At 34.8% G+C, this 17,727-nt stretch overlaps 1 protein-coding gene across 1 annotated transcript; it reads right to left on the reverse strand.

Moving 5' to 3' along the window:
- Positions 1-1,868: 1,868 nt before the first annotated feature.
- Positions 1,869-15,328, reverse strand: LOC132732173 (protein wntless-like; the record flags this gene model as incomplete). The annotated part of the gene is made up of 5 exons (XM_060718543.1): positions 15,144-15,328; positions 9,509-9,678; positions 7,308-7,431; positions 2,369-2,496; positions 1,869-2,024 (listed from the first exon to the last, which is right to left on the reverse strand). Coding segments are annotated over exons 1-5 (684 nt in total), but the record flags the coding sequence as incomplete, so codon positions are not given.
- Between the last annotated feature and the right edge of the window lie 2,399 nt (positions 15,329-17,727).

A 17,727-nucleotide genomic window follows, 5' to 3' on the forward strand; every position in this document is an offset into this window, starting at 1 on the left:
AATTTAAAAACCAAAAAAAATTAAATATCTTTTTTTTTCAACTTAAAAAAAATCCCTAAAAAAAAAATTTTTGTTTTAAAAAGTCAAAATTTCTTTTTGCAAACAAAATTGTTTTATTAATCATATGGTAGATTTTTATAATTGATTTTTTCTAAAAAATTTTTTCCCACAATTCCCTTAAAGGGAAAACACATTGAAAAAGCCCCCCCAACAGGTTCTTCACAAGGGAAAAAAGAGAACAAGGGTAGAAAGTATTAAACAAAAAATATGTTTGAAAACATGTATGCCCCCCATCGGCAGCCAATTTGTATGTGATCAGGTTATTATGCATGACTTCTGACCAAATAACCAATTAAAAGGGTTACGTTTTCTTACTTGGCATACTAGTCACAAGGGAATATAATTGTGACCCCTATTGTGTGAGCCAATTTTTAATTATAAAAAATCTTCCAAAAAATTATCATAAATTTTTGAATCATTAGGCTATTTAAAGACAGCACAAGTTGGTTATATTACATAAGACCTTCAAATGTGTATACCAAAAAACATTTTTTAGTTTAAATAAAAAATATCAACCAAGGCTAACTTAAAGTTGTTGAGTTATTGGTCAGAAACCGTCATTAAAGTACAAGGTCAATATGACATTGACCCCTTGACCCCAAAATCAATAGGGGTCATCATACTGGTCATGACCAATCATCATACCAAGTTTGAAGTTTCTAGGCTAAGCATTCATTTAGTTATTGATCAAGAAACCATTTTTAACCTACAAGGGTCAAATGTGACCTTGACCTTCGGGACCCTTGACCCCAAAAATCAATAGGGGTCATCTCTGGTCATGAACCAATCACCATGCCAAGTTTGAAGTTTCCTAGGCCGAAGCGTTCTTTAGTTATTGATCGGAAACCGTTTTTACTTACAAAGTCAATGTGACCTTGACCTTTGACCCCTTGATCCTAAAATCAATAGGGGTCATCTGCTGGTCATGACCAATCACCATATCAAGTTTGAAGTTCCTAGGCCTAAGCCTTCTTTAGTTATTGATCAGAAACTGTTTTTACTTACAAGGTCAATGTGACCTTGACCTTCGACCCATTCACCCAAAATTAAATAGGGGTCATCTGCTGGTCATGACCAATAATCATACAAAGTTTGAAGTTCCTAGGCCTAAGCCTTTTCAGTTAATTGATCGGAAACCGTTTTTACCTAAGAGGTCAATATGACCTTGACCTTTTAACCCCCTTGACCCCAAAATCAATAGGGGTCATCTACTGATCATGACCAATCACCATATCAAGTTTGAAGTCCCTAGCCCTAAGGGTTCTTTAGTTATTGATCGGGAAGCCGTTTTTTTACTACAAGGTCAATGTGACCTTGACCCTTTTGACCCTTGACCCCAAAATCAATAGGGGTCATTTACTGATCATAACCAAATCACCAATACCAAAGTTTGAAGTTCCAGGCCTAAGGGTTTCTTTAGTTATTGATCGGAAACCGTTTTTTTTGCTTAATAAGGGTCAATGTGACCCTTTGACCTTTCGACCCCCAAATCAATAGGGGTATCTATGGTCATGACCAACACCATACCAATTTTTGAAGTTCCTAGGCCTAAGGGCTCTTTAGTTATCACTCGGAAACCATTTGGTCTACGGACCGACAGACCGACAAGTGCAAAGCAATATACCCCCTCTTCTTCGAAGTGGGGGCATAATAAAAACAACATCATCTTTTTACAAAATTTTATGCCCTCCTTTTTTCTGATCCTGTAACTTAATTAACTCTCTAAGTAACCTGCCAATACTTAGCAGTGAAAATGCATTATACTGCATTATACTGACAACAAGAGTTGTATCCCTTAGTATACTTACAACAAGAGTGATGTCCCTTAGTTTTCCAATTCCCATGTTGATCCCTTTATATGGCTCCACTGGGACTTTAATATTTACAAGATAGTAGTCATGATGGACACTGCCAAGCTCAAAGAATGACAGTGGGTCACAATCGTATGCATAGCCATTTTCCTTCTAAAATGGGGAAAAAAACAAAAGCCAACGGCTGGAATTATAACATAAATTTTACTGTATCACTCCAATAACAAGGCCAATACAAATATCACTTTTATTAAATTTTACTGGATCACTCCAATAACAAGGCCAATACAAATAACACCTTTTATTCTATTTTTTTTAAACGAAATATACATTTAAAATGTGTTATTGTCATTGATATCTTTCATCATTCTGTATAGGATCTATGACACTTAAAACCTATAATTTACAATTACGGGGTTTAAGTGGTTTAAGTGCCGGCCTCTAAACAACTGGTCATGGGTTTGAGCTTACATGTCAATACACTCAAACTATTATACCTTTCCCTCCATTTTACAGTTCAGATTACGTTCCTCGAGGGATTTCGCTAGTTCCTTCCAGTCGTTAACATCATCGTCTTTGTTTCTGTAGCCTATCCTGGCGTCAAGTTGAATGGTAGCATCCTCTTCTGTAAGATAAAAGTTCAAAATGAGGCACAAACATTAACGAAAGAAAAATTTAAAAATTAATAATCCTGACTGATCAGTACTTTAGAAATTGTTTATTTTATTCTGGTACAATGTAATAAGTATTTACACCTGTTTTCACACATAATATAGTATTATAGTCATTTCTAGGCAGTTGGTCCACCTAACCTGATACGCTTGATAACTTACCAATTATTAACAATATTTGCACAATTTACCGACTACGTATCCCTGAATCAATGCTGCGAAACATATGACCATCAGACTCAATGTCTGAGATCCACTGTCATGGGGAAATTTCTACTTACTAGCACTATGCTATGTCAATTGAAGTATGAGTAATTTTCTATGCTTATTTAATTCAGCTTTCATCTAAAATGACATTCATAACATCAAAATGATTTACATGAGGGTAAAAATAAATTAAACTAAAATGTTATGTACAATTCCGATTCTGTTTTGTAAATGAAAGCATCTTCGATCTTTGCCACATAATAATTTTTTTTTATTATTAATAAATTGCATGGAATTATTGATAAACAAACAGGGGTGTCTGCGACAGAGTGGTTAACCTTGTAGAAACTAATACTATCGCTGAATGCAATTCATACCCCAACAAATGTCCTTGACAGAGGACGACTTGGAAAGGTGGTTAAGGGAATAACTTAAGTGGCATAAATACATAAAAAGAAATTATCTCTGGTGAAAAAAAGACTAATTGTACAGGTAATAGTTTAAATATCTATTATCAAATCATGTTCGAAACAGTTACAAATAACCTTTCATTTTACCAATATACTAAACTTTTTATAAGTCAATTTTTGACCTTCAAGTGTGGCCTTGACCTTAAGCTGGCATAAGGGTAAAATGGGTTCTGCACATCGCCCAATTGGGGTGAACATTTGAGTAAAGTTTGAAGAAAATCCTTCCATTAGTACAGAATTTATAGAGCGGACACAACATAAATTATTGTCTAGTATTGATTGTATGTAAATTTAAAGACTTAAAAAGGGGCATAACTTTGTCAAAATGCAATACAGAGTTATGAAACTTGACCTGCATATCGTAATTGTGACACCTCATATATCTTTTAAGTTTCAAGCAAATACCTGTGCTAGTTTTTTTTAGAAATATTCAAGTACATGTTAAAATTTAAGAACATTTTCTAAGTCAATTTTTGACCCTCAAGTGTGACCTTGACCTTTAGCCTGCACAAAGGTGACATGGATTCTTCTAGGTGAACATTTGAGTAAAGTTTGAAGAAAATTCTTCCATTAGTATAGGATTTATAGAGCGGACACGACATATTGTCTAATATGTGATTGTATGTAAATTTTAAGATTAAAAAGAACTGTCGGAGGACAGTAACGCTCGACTATTCGAAAATTTGTCACAAGGGTGTTTCATTGAGTATAATAATGCTTACCTATATGAATACATAAAATTGTACGAAAAGGTACAAACCCTTCAAGTTTCAATACAATCACAGAGAACAAGTGTGTGAAGTTTCAATCCATTCCCTTCAGTAGTTATGGAGATACCAGCTTACACACAAAAACTTAACCAAGAATTTCTAAGATAAAAAGGGGCATAATTATGCAAACAAGAGCTGTCCGTAAGACAGCGCGCTCGACTTTTTTATTGCTTGCCAATAAAAAAAGTTTTTGCAGTAAAAGGCAATACAAGAATCTCTGTATTTTTAAAGTGAACAATGGCCATGAGCATTAAGATATTTAGTGAAGAATTATTTTACTGAATTGTGTGATACCCTTGAAAACTGCAGCAAAGTTTGAAATGTTTAAGTCAAAAGAGGGCTGGTAAGAAAGAAAAAAAAAACTGAGTTGAGCCTTAAATAAATTTAATAGTATTAAACCCACTTTGAGAGAATAAGGTATTTTTACGTCACTCAGAACACCTTGGTAAATGACATAATAACATAATTTTTCAAGAAATCTATGCCAAGGAAGCAGTATATTTTTGTACAATCAGCATAATATATAGATTTGACTTTGTATGTGAAAGTATTATAGTTACCTTATAATACAAGTAATAGATAAATTTTATCAAGCTTTTTTAGATGTTGTCAGTTGGTCACAAGTGGATCTCTTTCACACAGGCTGTGGGTGACTGGTTACTTTTCGTGGGTCCACTATGTAGATAATGCGTTGTATTAAGGCCTTAATTTTTAAAACAAATCCTTGACAGAGTTACCTTCTCTTGCGTACAGATGGGGGTAATGATGTGAAATAGCATTAAAAGTTTCAAAGCAATATCTCAAAGGGTTAAGGCAATAAGTGGATTTTACCCATATTCAATGTATTTTCTAAGTCAAAAAGGGGCATAATTCTGTCAAAAACCTTGACAGAGTTATGTCCTTTTGTCTGTTGATGAAGGTCGTGATGGTAAACAAGTATGGTCAGTTTCAAAGCAATACCTCCAATGGTTTTGAAATAAAGTGAGGTGGTACAAAAAACTTAACCAAGCTCAATACACTTTCTAAGTCAAAAAAGGGCCATAATTCTGTCAAAAACCTTGACAGAGTTATGTACTCTTGTCTGTAGATGGAGGTTATGATGGTGAACAAGTATGGTAAGTTTCAAAGCCATACTTGTAATACTTCTGAAATAAAGTGGGGTGGTACGAAAAACTTAACCAAGGTGTGACGCCAACGCCGACGCCGACGCCGGGGCGAGTAGGATAGCTCCCCTTTTCATAGAAAAGTCGAGCTAAAAAGCAAATCAGAGTTATGGGACTTGTGCCAATCATCTTAGATAATCACAGAGAACAAGTCTGTGAAGTTTCAATCCATTCCCTTCAGTAGTTATGGAGATACAAGCTTACACACAAAAACTTAACCACGAATTTATGAATCGAAAAAGGGGAATAATTATGCGAAAATGTATATCAGAGTTATGGCACTTGTGCCAATCATCTTAAATAATCACAGAGACCAAGTGTGTGAAGTTTCAATCCATTCCCTTCACTAGTTATGGAGATACCAGCTTACACGCAAAAACTTAACCAAGAATTTCTAAAATAAAAAAGTGGCATAATTATGCAAAAAAGCAAATCAGAGTTATGGGACTTGTGCCAATCATCTTAGATAATCACAGAGACCAAGTGTGTGAAGTTTCAATCCATTCCCTTCAGTAGTTATGGAGATACCTGCTTACACGCAAAAACTTAACCAAGAATTTCTAAGTCGAACAAGGGGCATAATTATGTAAAAAAGCAAATCAGAGTTATGGGACTTGTGCCAATCATCTTAGATAATCACAGAGAACAAGTGTGTGAAGTTTCAATCCATTCCCTTCAGTAGTTATGGAGATACCAGATTACATACAAAAACTTTACCAAGAATTTCTAAGTCGAAAAAGGGGCATTTTTATGTAAAAAAGCAAATAAGAGTTATGGGACTTGTGCCAATCATCTTAGATAATCACAGAGAACAAGTGTGTGAAGTTTCAATCCATTCCCTTCAGTAGTTATGGAGATACCAGCTTACTTACAAAAACTTAACCACAAATTTCTAAGTCGAAAAAGGGGCATAATTTTGTAAAAAAGCAAATCAGAGTTATGGGACTTGTGCCAATCATCTTAGATAATCACAGAGAACAAGTGTTTGAAGTTTCAATCCATTCCCTTCAGTAGTTATGGAGATACCAGCTTACATACAAAAACTTAACCAAGAATTTCTAAGTCGAAAAAGGGGCATAATTATGTAAAAAAGCAAATAAGAGTTATGGGACTTGTGCCAATCATCTTAGATAATCACAGAGAACAAGTGTGTGAAGTTTCAATCCATTCCCTTCAGTAGTTATGGAGATACCAGCTTACATACAAAAACTTAACCACAGGGACGCCGACGCCGACGCCAACACCGACAAATGGGTGACTGCATTAGCTCGATTATTCTACGAATAGTCAAGCTAAAAAGGGGCATAACTTTGTTAAAATGCAATACAGAGTTATGAAACTTGACCAGCATATCTTAATTGTGATACTTCATATATATTTTCAAGCAAATACCTTTCCTAGATTCAGAAATATTCAGATATATGTTAAGATTTAAGAACATTTTCTAAGTCAATTTTTGACCTTCAATTGTGACCTTGACCTTGAGCTGACACATGGGCAACATGGGTTCTGCACATCCCCTTGTTGAGGTGAACATTTGAGCCAAGTTTGAATAAAAAATCTTTCAATTAGTGTAGGACTTACAAAGCGGACATGACATACTGTCTAATATTTGATATTTGACCTTCAATTGTGACCTTGACCTTAAAAATACATAACTAAAAATACAGTAAAACAGGAAAGAAGATTTATTAAGAAGATGTTTTACAATTTATTTTTCAATCTAAAATAGCCCTTAATCAACTGAAAATTTGCACAAATAATAACTGTTGATTTTAATCAATTGCTACTATCATTTCATCATGTATATGTATACACAACTCTGAAATAACCTATGCAAGTAAAAGCAGTTTTACTTCGGCAGAGTATCTTTTTTAAAAGCTCTGGTGGCCTTTTTGTGCAGCAGAGCGGAACGTACAGGCCATATGCACAATTAGATATAACCACTAAGAAACATTTTACATTTTGAGAAATAGTGAACTGTTATAACTTTTGAGTTTAAAATCGTATGACATTTTACGGTCATGCATAACATAGTTTATCAAGTACTTTAAAATTTCTTAAAACTCCTGTAATGCCAAAAAGAAAAAAATCCCTATTTAAGTCAGGGTCTTTTTCCAAAAACAGCTTGAAAATGTTCTAATATCATACTAACCAACTTCAACCTTTTCATCATATATAATATCAAGTTGTAACACGCCTATCATTGTCTGTTGCCAGCGACTAAAGTCCAGCTGCTTTCCCTCTCTCACATGTGGCATCCAAAACGCAAACACGATCTAGTCAAATAAAGAATGTTGTATACGTTTAACTGTATTATTATGTATAACTGTATTATTATATGAGTATCTTGATATGGACCTTGTATTTGGCTTCAGCAGACTTGTTTTGTCTTAATTATAGTGCAAAGCACTGAGCATAAACCAGTCTTGTATAATCCAAGAGGGCAAAATATAAGTAAGAAAGTAAGTAATGTAACGTAAGTGGGGCTTACACATTTGGTTTCCCAATATTCCATGTATGCCTTAGAAAGTCCAGATCAAGACCCTTTTATTACATGTTTATAATATAAATGAGCCGTGTCATGACAAAACCAACATAGTGCGTTTGCGATCAGCATGGATCCAGACCAGCCTGCGCATCTGCACAGTCGGATCAGGATCCATGCTGTTTGCTATCAGTTTCTCTACTTGTAATAGGGTTGGTAAGCGAACAGCATGGATCCTGATCAGACTGGGCGGATGCGCAGGCTGGTCAGGATTCATGCTGGTTTGCAAACACACTATGTTGGTTTTGTCGTGACACGGCTCATATAATACTCCCTCATACTTTTTTTCATAATACATGTACTGGTATTGCTATGGATTATGCATTTGGCTTATTTTACAATTTGTATAAGGTGCAAAGGGCTGAATGTTATCCAGTCTCAAAATATAAGATAGCCAAATGCAAGGTTAGATCAAGATTTTCATATACATGTAACCCTTTTATCATAGACCTTCTCATACTGGTACATTTATTGTAATTAATTAATCAATATATTCAGCCATTACTGATTTACTGAAGATGTCATTTAAAATGTCTACATCATCCCTGACCACACATGTAAAACTCAACCTACTGGTACAGCATGTTCTATATATTCATAAAGTATTATAAACTTCATAGGGTGAGAAAAATGTGCAGCCTGGCCAGGACTTGAACATGGGACCCTTGAAATAATATGTACCACAGCTCTACAGACTGAGCTATCCAGCTGCTTACACACTAATCTATCTCCCCTAATTAGTTTTACAGTTCAATACTGTGGCAAACTCCTTAAACTACTTTGAAATTTGTCCTAGAATTTCTAACGGGTACAAAGAACAATATGAAGTTGGGACAGTATTATATCATTACCGTCCAAAAGTCATAGGATGAGACAGATGTGCTGCCTGACCAGAACTCAAACCCGGGTATGGCTCTGATACCGACCTTGGCACTGCTGACCAAGCCACTTACACACTACACTGTATCTTCCCTAATTAGTGAACAGCTCAATACCATGACATTAGTAAATGATATATTTCTCCAAGTTTAAGTGGTGGCATGGCCTAGTGGTTAACACGTCAGACTAGTAATCTATTGATCACTAGCGGCACAGGTTTATAAACCCCATCAGGGGCAAGTCGTTGTTTCCTTGAGCAAGAAACTTTACACTCATTGCTCAGTACTGGTTGGTTCCAGCTAGGAACTGATTTGAAAGTGTGTCTATTAGTGATGGAAATCGGATGAAATTTGTCCCAATCGATCATCGGTTCAGTCGGATGGGACATAATCGATAACTTTCGAATAAAGTCGCGTTAAAAAGAAATATGGAAGTAACATTTCTTACCAAGGCACTTGATTATATTTAGTAACATGAACTTCATTTTGCACTTTTCAACACAGTTTTAACCTTATATAGTCATAATTTTACAAAATAAATTAAATTGTTCAATGGATGTCAAATAATACCATTCAAATCACATTATATTACTATTGTTTACATCACTTATTGATCCTGTTTAACTCACAATTGTCTCTGAGTGTTTTGTTTGCGATCGGCGAGGTGTTCCTAAAGGAAAATTACCGTCAGAATTAATTTATTCCCTTTGATACTTTAAACATTTTTGACGACGTCGCGGAACAAATTTTTGTGAATCGATTATTGTCGTTTTACATAACAGTAAGTGATTATCGGCGACTTGCGACAATCGGAACATCACTAGTGTCTATAAGCCTTTAACTTCTTACACAATTGAACTAAAATTATTTCTGTATAAACCAAAGAGGTTTAAGATATAAAGACAATGTAAAAGAAGCTTCGTTATTTACCTGGTTAGCTGAAGTTCTGTCGTCCTCGATCCCGGGAACGTCTAGATTATCATACTGTATACATTTTCTCGTGACCACCTCTAGGGTATAAACCCACTCTTTGTTTCCTATACCTCCCTCGTTCTTACAAATCGTACCAAGAACATTGATTACATTTGAAGGATTGGGTGCTGAAAAAATTAGAAAATTATGCTAATGACGGAGGTTACAAATAATATAATACAGTATTGGTTTTAATGTTTAACCTTCTAAATTTGAGCAATTGATTTGCCCAGTTTGGAACAGTCTGTTTAAGAAGACATGTAGAGATTAGCACCATGTTAACTTTTCATCCAACCAGGCTAAGATTATATTTTTGTCATGATGGGCTTTGTGAAATGTTGTTGTTTGTTTTTGTCCATAGTAATCATTGTAAATAACAGAAATAGAAGCCAACTGGCTTAAAATTTACACATTTGTTTTGTGTTGTTTTTTTTTCATTTAAAATTGTCTAAACATGGAAGGGGGTTTAAAAATGGTAAATATAAATGCTTTTATAAATGCGTTCAAACTTACATGGATAAGAAGAATTATTTCAAGTGATGGTTGTTGGATAAATATTTTAACACAGGGTATTGATGTACATAAATTAGTCACGTGTGGAAAGAATTATGTCAAGAAAATGTCAAAATCTATTAGAAATGAATTCTGGAAACACACTTTAAATGCATTTTCATTGTTTATTGAGCATCAGAAGTTTGATAAAGAAGACATTTGTAACTTACCTTTATTTTACAATCACAACATTAATATTGGTAATAAAAGTATTTTTTGGAAATCTTGGTATGATAAGGGAATTTGTTGTATTTATGATATCTTACAAGACAATGGCCAGTTTTATACACCAGGAAAATTAGACAAGATCTACAATATAAATATCAATCATCTTTTATATTTAGGAATTAAAAAAGCAGTTACAACCTTTTTTCAAAATGTCTGCTTCAACCCTTAAACTTTTAAGAGAGGAAAATTCCCAACAATTCCAAAACATCTTAAATGGATAATTAAAGACCAAAAAGTCTCAAAATTTATGTATGAATCGCTTAAAGTCAATTCCAGCAACCCTGTTTGTCAGGTCAAATGGTCACAAAAACTATGCCTCTCAAATGATGATGAATACTGGAAGAATATATATAATTTACCATTCAAATTGACAAAAGATACTTATATACATGTACGATGGTTCCAAGTAAGACTTATCCATAGGATTTTGGGTACAAATAATCTTTTGTTAAAAATGAAATATATATTAACAGTCCCTTATGTAGCCTTTGTAATCTTCATGATGAAACTATAGAACATATCTTTTGGGAATGCATTCACAGCAATAAACTAATACGCGAAATTTGTATAGATAAACTAAACATGCCAAACTTAAATAAAGAAACTATGCTTTTTGGTTATACTAAAGGAAGCAATACAATAAATATTGTAAACAATTTAGTTCTTTTATATATGTCAAAATGTATATTTTTAAATGTAAAACTAATAAAACAATGCTATCTTTTTCTGGTGCTATAAAGTATATTTCATATGTTCTAAAGGTAAATGAAGAAAAAGCTATCCAATGTGGAAATCTTCACCAATTTAAAAAAGACTGGCATACGTACTATTTTAAATACAAAATGTATATGTCATTAATTAATCATAATATAATAGAGACCTATCCAAATGTTTTGTTCCAATCTGATAATGATAGATGTGAATCATCAAAATACTTTTTCCTATGTTGATGTTAGGAGCGACCTTTGTCTTTTCAGTTTTCATACCGAGCTGTGTTTGAGCATACATGGAAGAATAAATTCATGTTTGTAGTATTTTTGAACGTGCCCTGGCCGCAAAGTATCTGTCTTTGATGTTTTTGTTGTGTTATATTGTTGGTTTCTTTTGAAAATAATCATCTTTTTCGTCTGACTATTTATTCTATCGTCAAGCCTCGTAGCTAACGCCATTAGTATCATTAGTTTGTGTATTACTCATAAATATAGAAAAAAGTAATTATGTTATTGTTTGAGGCATAATGTAGATGTAGTAATATTTTTCTATGTCTTGAATTTATAACCTCCTTTACATATTTAATTTTTCAAATAAATGTTTGACTTAATTTAATCTATGTTAATACTATGTTAACTTTTCATGTTTTAACACATTATTGTAAGACTGTTAAGGGTTGGACCTCTGACCCTTAAATAGTCATGCAACGGAGGCAATAAATGGGGTCACCTTCGGGGCCTGAAATTGAAAAAAAAAAAAAAAAAAAAAAAAATTGTCTTAACATATGATGTTATGATAGTTTGACAGTGAAAATTTTAATAATAATGACATTTTATATATGATTTAAACACCATGCTTAATATTTTGATTGACTGTTAAATAGGAGCCATCATAAATCCGCGTATCTGACTTAGTTTAGTTAATTTAATCATATTTTATTGTTTTATTTTTTTTCTTTCTATACAAAACACTGAAACAATGTCACATGTACATGATGTATGCAAACACTAGACAAAACATTAACGAATAAATTTACAGTATTTACATGGATGCTATAGTTGTTCATAAAAAGACCACTTAAGTTTTACCAATTAACTTAATTGGCCCTTCCCACAATATCTAGCCAAAAGTTGCTTGTCCAATAGCTAATAACAAGTCTATAGGTTTCAAGGTTTTTTTTCCCAAGATTTTGGGAACATGACCGTTACCCACGGAAATGGGAATTTCAGCGATGTTTTGTTAAAAATTGGGAAAAATTGCATCACTTAAATTTTGCAGTCAGATTAAATGAATACAAAGAATAACTGTCTTGGCTGGCATAGTCAAACAGGTTAACACCATAACAGTGGAGAAGCATTTATTTTTAAAGATTTAAGAATTTTTATTTAAGAATTTCTTATTCAATATTTTCATTTTGTAACTTTTCAATTGGGAATTCTTTCCTGTTGATTGGGAATTTAGTGCACGTCGGATTGTGAGTAAAAGGTGAAAAGAAAAGCTAAAAAAGAAAAGTCCAAACATTGACATGCTTGGAAGGTGAGACTGAAAATATATTCTAGTCATGGTTAACATGTTAATAGTTAAACAAGATGATAAGAGATAAAATAGTTTAAAAACACTGGGAGTAAGACTAGTACTGCAAACCCACCACTGCCTGTTTGAACTGACTCAGGTTGGGCAGGGTGGCAATTTTACTAGGAAGTTTATTCCATAGTATAATGCTATGAGGGAAGAAAGAGTACTTATGGTAGTCGGAGGATACCTGTATTTGGCCTAGGGATAAGGGATGCATATGTCTGGTTAATCTATGTGGGGTTTGAACATAAGTTGGGAGATTAATTGCAACTAGGTTATGGTATATCTTATAAAACATTATCAGTCTACAGTCCAATCTGCGATGTTCAAGGGATCGCCAGCCCATTTCTTCCTGCATGGCTGTGACACTAGAGTGAGGGGAGTAATCCCTTTTAACCCATCTTATTGCACGTCTCTGGATCATCTCAACTTTGTCAATATTGGTTTTAGTGTAAGGAGACCAAATAGTTGAGGCATATTCAACCTTTGGGCGGACCAGGGACTTGTATGCTAGTTCTTTCACTTTCTCATTTTTAGTAATGACATTAATTTCTTTTAATAAAGCCAAGGGATCTGTTTGCATTGGAAGTTATATATATATATATATGAGTATTAAATTCAAGGTCAGCAGATAGATCTAGTCCAAGATATTAAAGCATTTGTAACAGACTCTAGGACTTGGCCATGGAGCATATATTTGTGTTTAATTATGGTTTTATTTTTGGTGATATGGATGACTTGGCATTTTGAAGGGTTAAACTCCATGTCCCACTGCGTCTCCCACAGAACCATATTGTCTAGTTGTCATATTGTCTACACCTGTTGGAGAGTTGGGGGGTCTGAGGAGGAATTGATGGTTAGGTATACAGCAGTGTCGTCTGCAAATAATCTGACTTGGGATTTGAGGACAGAAGATGGTAACTTGTTGATATATAGAAGGAAACAGAGGGGCCCTAGGACAGAGCCTTGGGGCACTCTAGAGGTAACCGGGACTTTAGATGAGCAGTCACTATCCACAACTACAGTCTGTCTACGGCCAATAAGGAATGACTGTATCCAGTTTAGAATTTGAGGACAAACACCATGTTCTTGAAGGGTATCTAAGAGTTTAAGATGGTTTACTTTATCGAAAGCTTTGGAGAAGTCAAGAAGTATGAGATCTGTTTGTTTGCCATTTGAAAGGTTGTTCACAAGGTAATCAGTAAGTTCAATGAGTTGTGTCTCACATGATCGTCTTTCTCTGAATCCAGGCTGAAGATCGAAGAGTATGTTGTGGGTGGTAAAGTGAGAGGATAGTTGAGAGGCAACTATGTGTTCGAGTGTTTTACAGAGGATGCATGTAAGGGAAATTGGGCGATAGTTTGCTGGATCACTTGTATCACCTTTTTTGTAGACAGGGCATACGTTTGCACGTGTCCAGTCAATGGGAATATTACCGGTGGTCAGGGATTTTTGGAAAAGAAAAAAATTATTAAATCATAAATTATTCCATATTATCTGTTAGTTTGTTAGTTACTACTTAAAACTATTCACTTCATTAATCATTTAAGTGTTCAATTTCAGGCTTTAAACTAAAATTACTTTTTAAATTGCTTTTTTATGTTCTGCCTAAATCAGACACAAATTAATATACTTTCTTTAGTCCAACTAATAAATTGTACTATGTGACGAGATCTATATTGTGCAATTTGAGTATGGGCAAAATATCTCCCCTCTTCTGACCCAGAACAAATCTGCAAAATCTATATCTCAGAATCTAGCTTTGGCACCTCAATAATTATATTTTGAATAATTCTTTTGTCACAGGGTGAGAAAAATGTGCAGCCTGACCGGGACTCAAACCCGGGACCTTCGGAATACCGTTCCGCGGCTCTACCGACTGAGCTATCCGGCGGCTTACACATCTTCTCTCCTAAGTAGTGAACAGTTCTGAACCGTGACATACTATCATATTCTCCTGCTATATTGAAATTCGTCCTCGCATTTCACAGAGTTACAGAGCAATGTGAATTAAACTCTGAGCTGTATTCAGTCACGGTCCCCTGTTGGGCGCCAAATGTCACAGGGTGAGAAAAATGTGCAGCCTGACTGGGACTCGAACCCGGGACCCTTGGAATACCGTACCGCGGCTCTACCGACTGAGCTATCCGGCCGCTTACACATTATCTCCCCTAAATAGTGAACAGTTCTGAACCGTGACACTTTCTAACGAGTCTTTTTTGACAAATGTTTTTAAAATGTGCCTATCCTAAATATTGACTCAACAGCAAGTATGTAACTCATTAAATAATTTCAGCAGTGTTGATATGAGTTATTCAACTATATTCAGCTGTCAAAATCTATTTTGTCAATAGTGTCATTTTAATAAATTGATTGACTAATCGTACTTTTACCCTTTAAAAATTCAATTTTAAATGACAATTAACAGATGATTCATTGTTTTATTATAAAGCATAACACCAAGTGCATTGGGTACGTTTATACTCGGAGCCAAACGGGGTAATTTACTTAAATAAAGTGCACGTACCTATTAATCCACCAATCAGGAAAAACGATATCAGCAGGAATAACAAAAGTAATCCTAAAATAATCAACTTTTTCCAGCTCAACGTCTCTAAAACTACACCAGCCATTTTCCCGAAAAACTTTAACAAATTAACTTTTATTGTCAGAAAATTAATGGGATGGTTCCTGGCTTAATACAAATCATTCAAAGGTATCAATTTTGCCGCAAATTACCGGGAACCAACACTATTTGTCATTGGGCATATTCGTTCAATTGTTCTAGTTTTCGGATTGCGTTATGAGACCAATACGTACATATATCGCGCTTAAGGTGGTCAGAAAAACAAAAAACTGAGAATAATCAATAAAAGATAATGATAAGCATTTATGTACGTACAGGTCAAACTATGTTATACAATTATCGAATATAAATGTATCATGCTTGTCAGGAGTTATCTGAATATCTGTGACTTACTTGTTACCAAATGTTGTGGTGGTACTGGTAGTTTCCGCTCAGGGCAGAGCGCAGTTCAGCCATTGCATCATTCCTGGGCAGGCCGTCAAGCAGTTTACCGGTACTTCTGTATATCATCCCAGAGCAGAGATCTATACAGTGCGAATGACCATAGAAATGATTTCATGATCAGTTACAATGAAAGTGAACTGTACCATCTGGGAATCAAACCCGAGTTGCACGATTCACAGTCAAATGCTTTATCTATTGAGCTAAACGTCTGGCCTTATCAGACACACGTATACCCAGCAGTTATATCAGTATGTGGGACTTATGAGTCATTAATGACCATCAGTGTAGAAAATGGAAACTTATATCCTTTGGATCTGTGTTATCAAACAATCCGTTTAACGGTCTGGTGCTATTTAGAACAGTACACCACACTTCCTTGTAGATCTGTGTTTTCATATTTTAATGACTTACTATTGAAATTCCAAAGAGGAGATAGAAAAGTTTTCACATAAATCCACATGTAAGATTTCAAGCCACACCATAAATGGCAAGGTCAAATGGCAGTTTTCATGAAGAGAATGGTCAAAGGTACTAGAACCCATCAAAATCGTATGATGCAGGAGTAAATTACTGGGGTAGATCAACCCACAACCTTCCACAAGCTTACTGGCTAGTTTTTCCCCCCACACAAATGGCTTCAAACATTCTTGGAGTCTCAGACTTGAACCGACAGATCTTAATTTCCTTCATTGCTAATGGAAAATAACATCATAATGCAGTACAGATTCAAAATAGCACCAATCCTTCAATCTGCAATAACAGTTGAACCAGAAATGTGTCCGAGAGACACAGATGCCCTGCAGTATATGTAAGAACACCAAATAATATGAATAAGAACACCAAATAATATGAATAAGAACACCAAATAATATGAATAAGAACACCAAATAATATGAATAAGAACACCAAATAATATGAATAGACATCATGACAGGTCAGCATAGTTGGTATTTCATATTCTTTTTGTTTTGCATTAAAAGATGTTTGAAAGTAAGAATGATCGCTTTTGTTAAAAACATTTTTTTTTTAAATATTCACATGGCCTAATTCTCCGAGAGAGCACAAATTCCTCACTTAAGTCTGTCCTGGGGTATAACCTGGGAAAAAGGTTTAATAGGCTTTAACATATGTAACAATTATTTTTATTGTAAAAGTAAAGCATTGATTATCACGATTGCTAGGATACCAAGGACTCATTATGCCAAACACTTTGTCAACTAACTTCAAAATCCTTTGATGCATGACAGTCATGGATCTGACAAGATTTTCTGCTGACCTTTAAGTCCTGACACAGATTTTTAATTGCTGAGCTTTGACATCAATCTTGGAGCTAGGGGTCTAGGTCTTGTTTGTGACACATCATTTCAATATGCTACACACTTCAAAATTTTGCAAATGACTTCAAAATCCCTTGATGCATAACAAGAGTTATGGACCCCGACATGTTTTTCTAACTCCTGACCTTTGACCTCCAAGTGTGACTATAAGAGCAATGGGTCTAGACACTGGGCATGACACACTGTCTTGTCATGTTTAACATTTGTACCTACATGTAGCTAATTAAAAATCCCTTCGTGCATGACCAAGTTATGGTGGAACAATATTTTCTAACTGCTGTCTTTTGACCTCTGTGATGTTGACCTTGGAGCTAAGGGCCTAGTTCTTGTGCATGATACACAATCTAATCATGCTCAACATTTGTGCCAATAAGTTTCAAAATCCCTTGATGCATGACAGAGTTATGGGCTGGACAAGGGTTTTGGACACTCACGCTCAAGGACTGACAAACAGGGGTAACACTAAATGTTCCTTGCCATTATCATGGTGGAAGAGCATAAATATGAAAATTTATTTAGGATTATCACAACAGATTCTACAAATGTGACCAGTGAATACCAAAATCAGCTGGCACATCTGTCCTGGCTGATCAATGTCAGCACTGTTCACTATTCAGTCACTACATACATGTATATTGAAAATTTTCCCTAAATATGATGAATGGTTTTGTCCAGAATGAAAGATGGGACAAGTCCATTTAATATATTTCGGGTGGTATAAGAGTTCATTGTGTAACAACATA

This window comes from Ruditapes philippinarum, unplaced genomic scaffold (assembly GCF_026571515.1).
Source record: "Ruditapes philippinarum isolate M1 unplaced genomic scaffold, ASM2657151v2 ctg2259_1_1_1_1, whole genome shotgun sequence".
Lineage (NCBI taxonomy): Eukaryota > Metazoa > Mollusca > Bivalvia > Venerida > Veneridae > Ruditapes > Ruditapes philippinarum.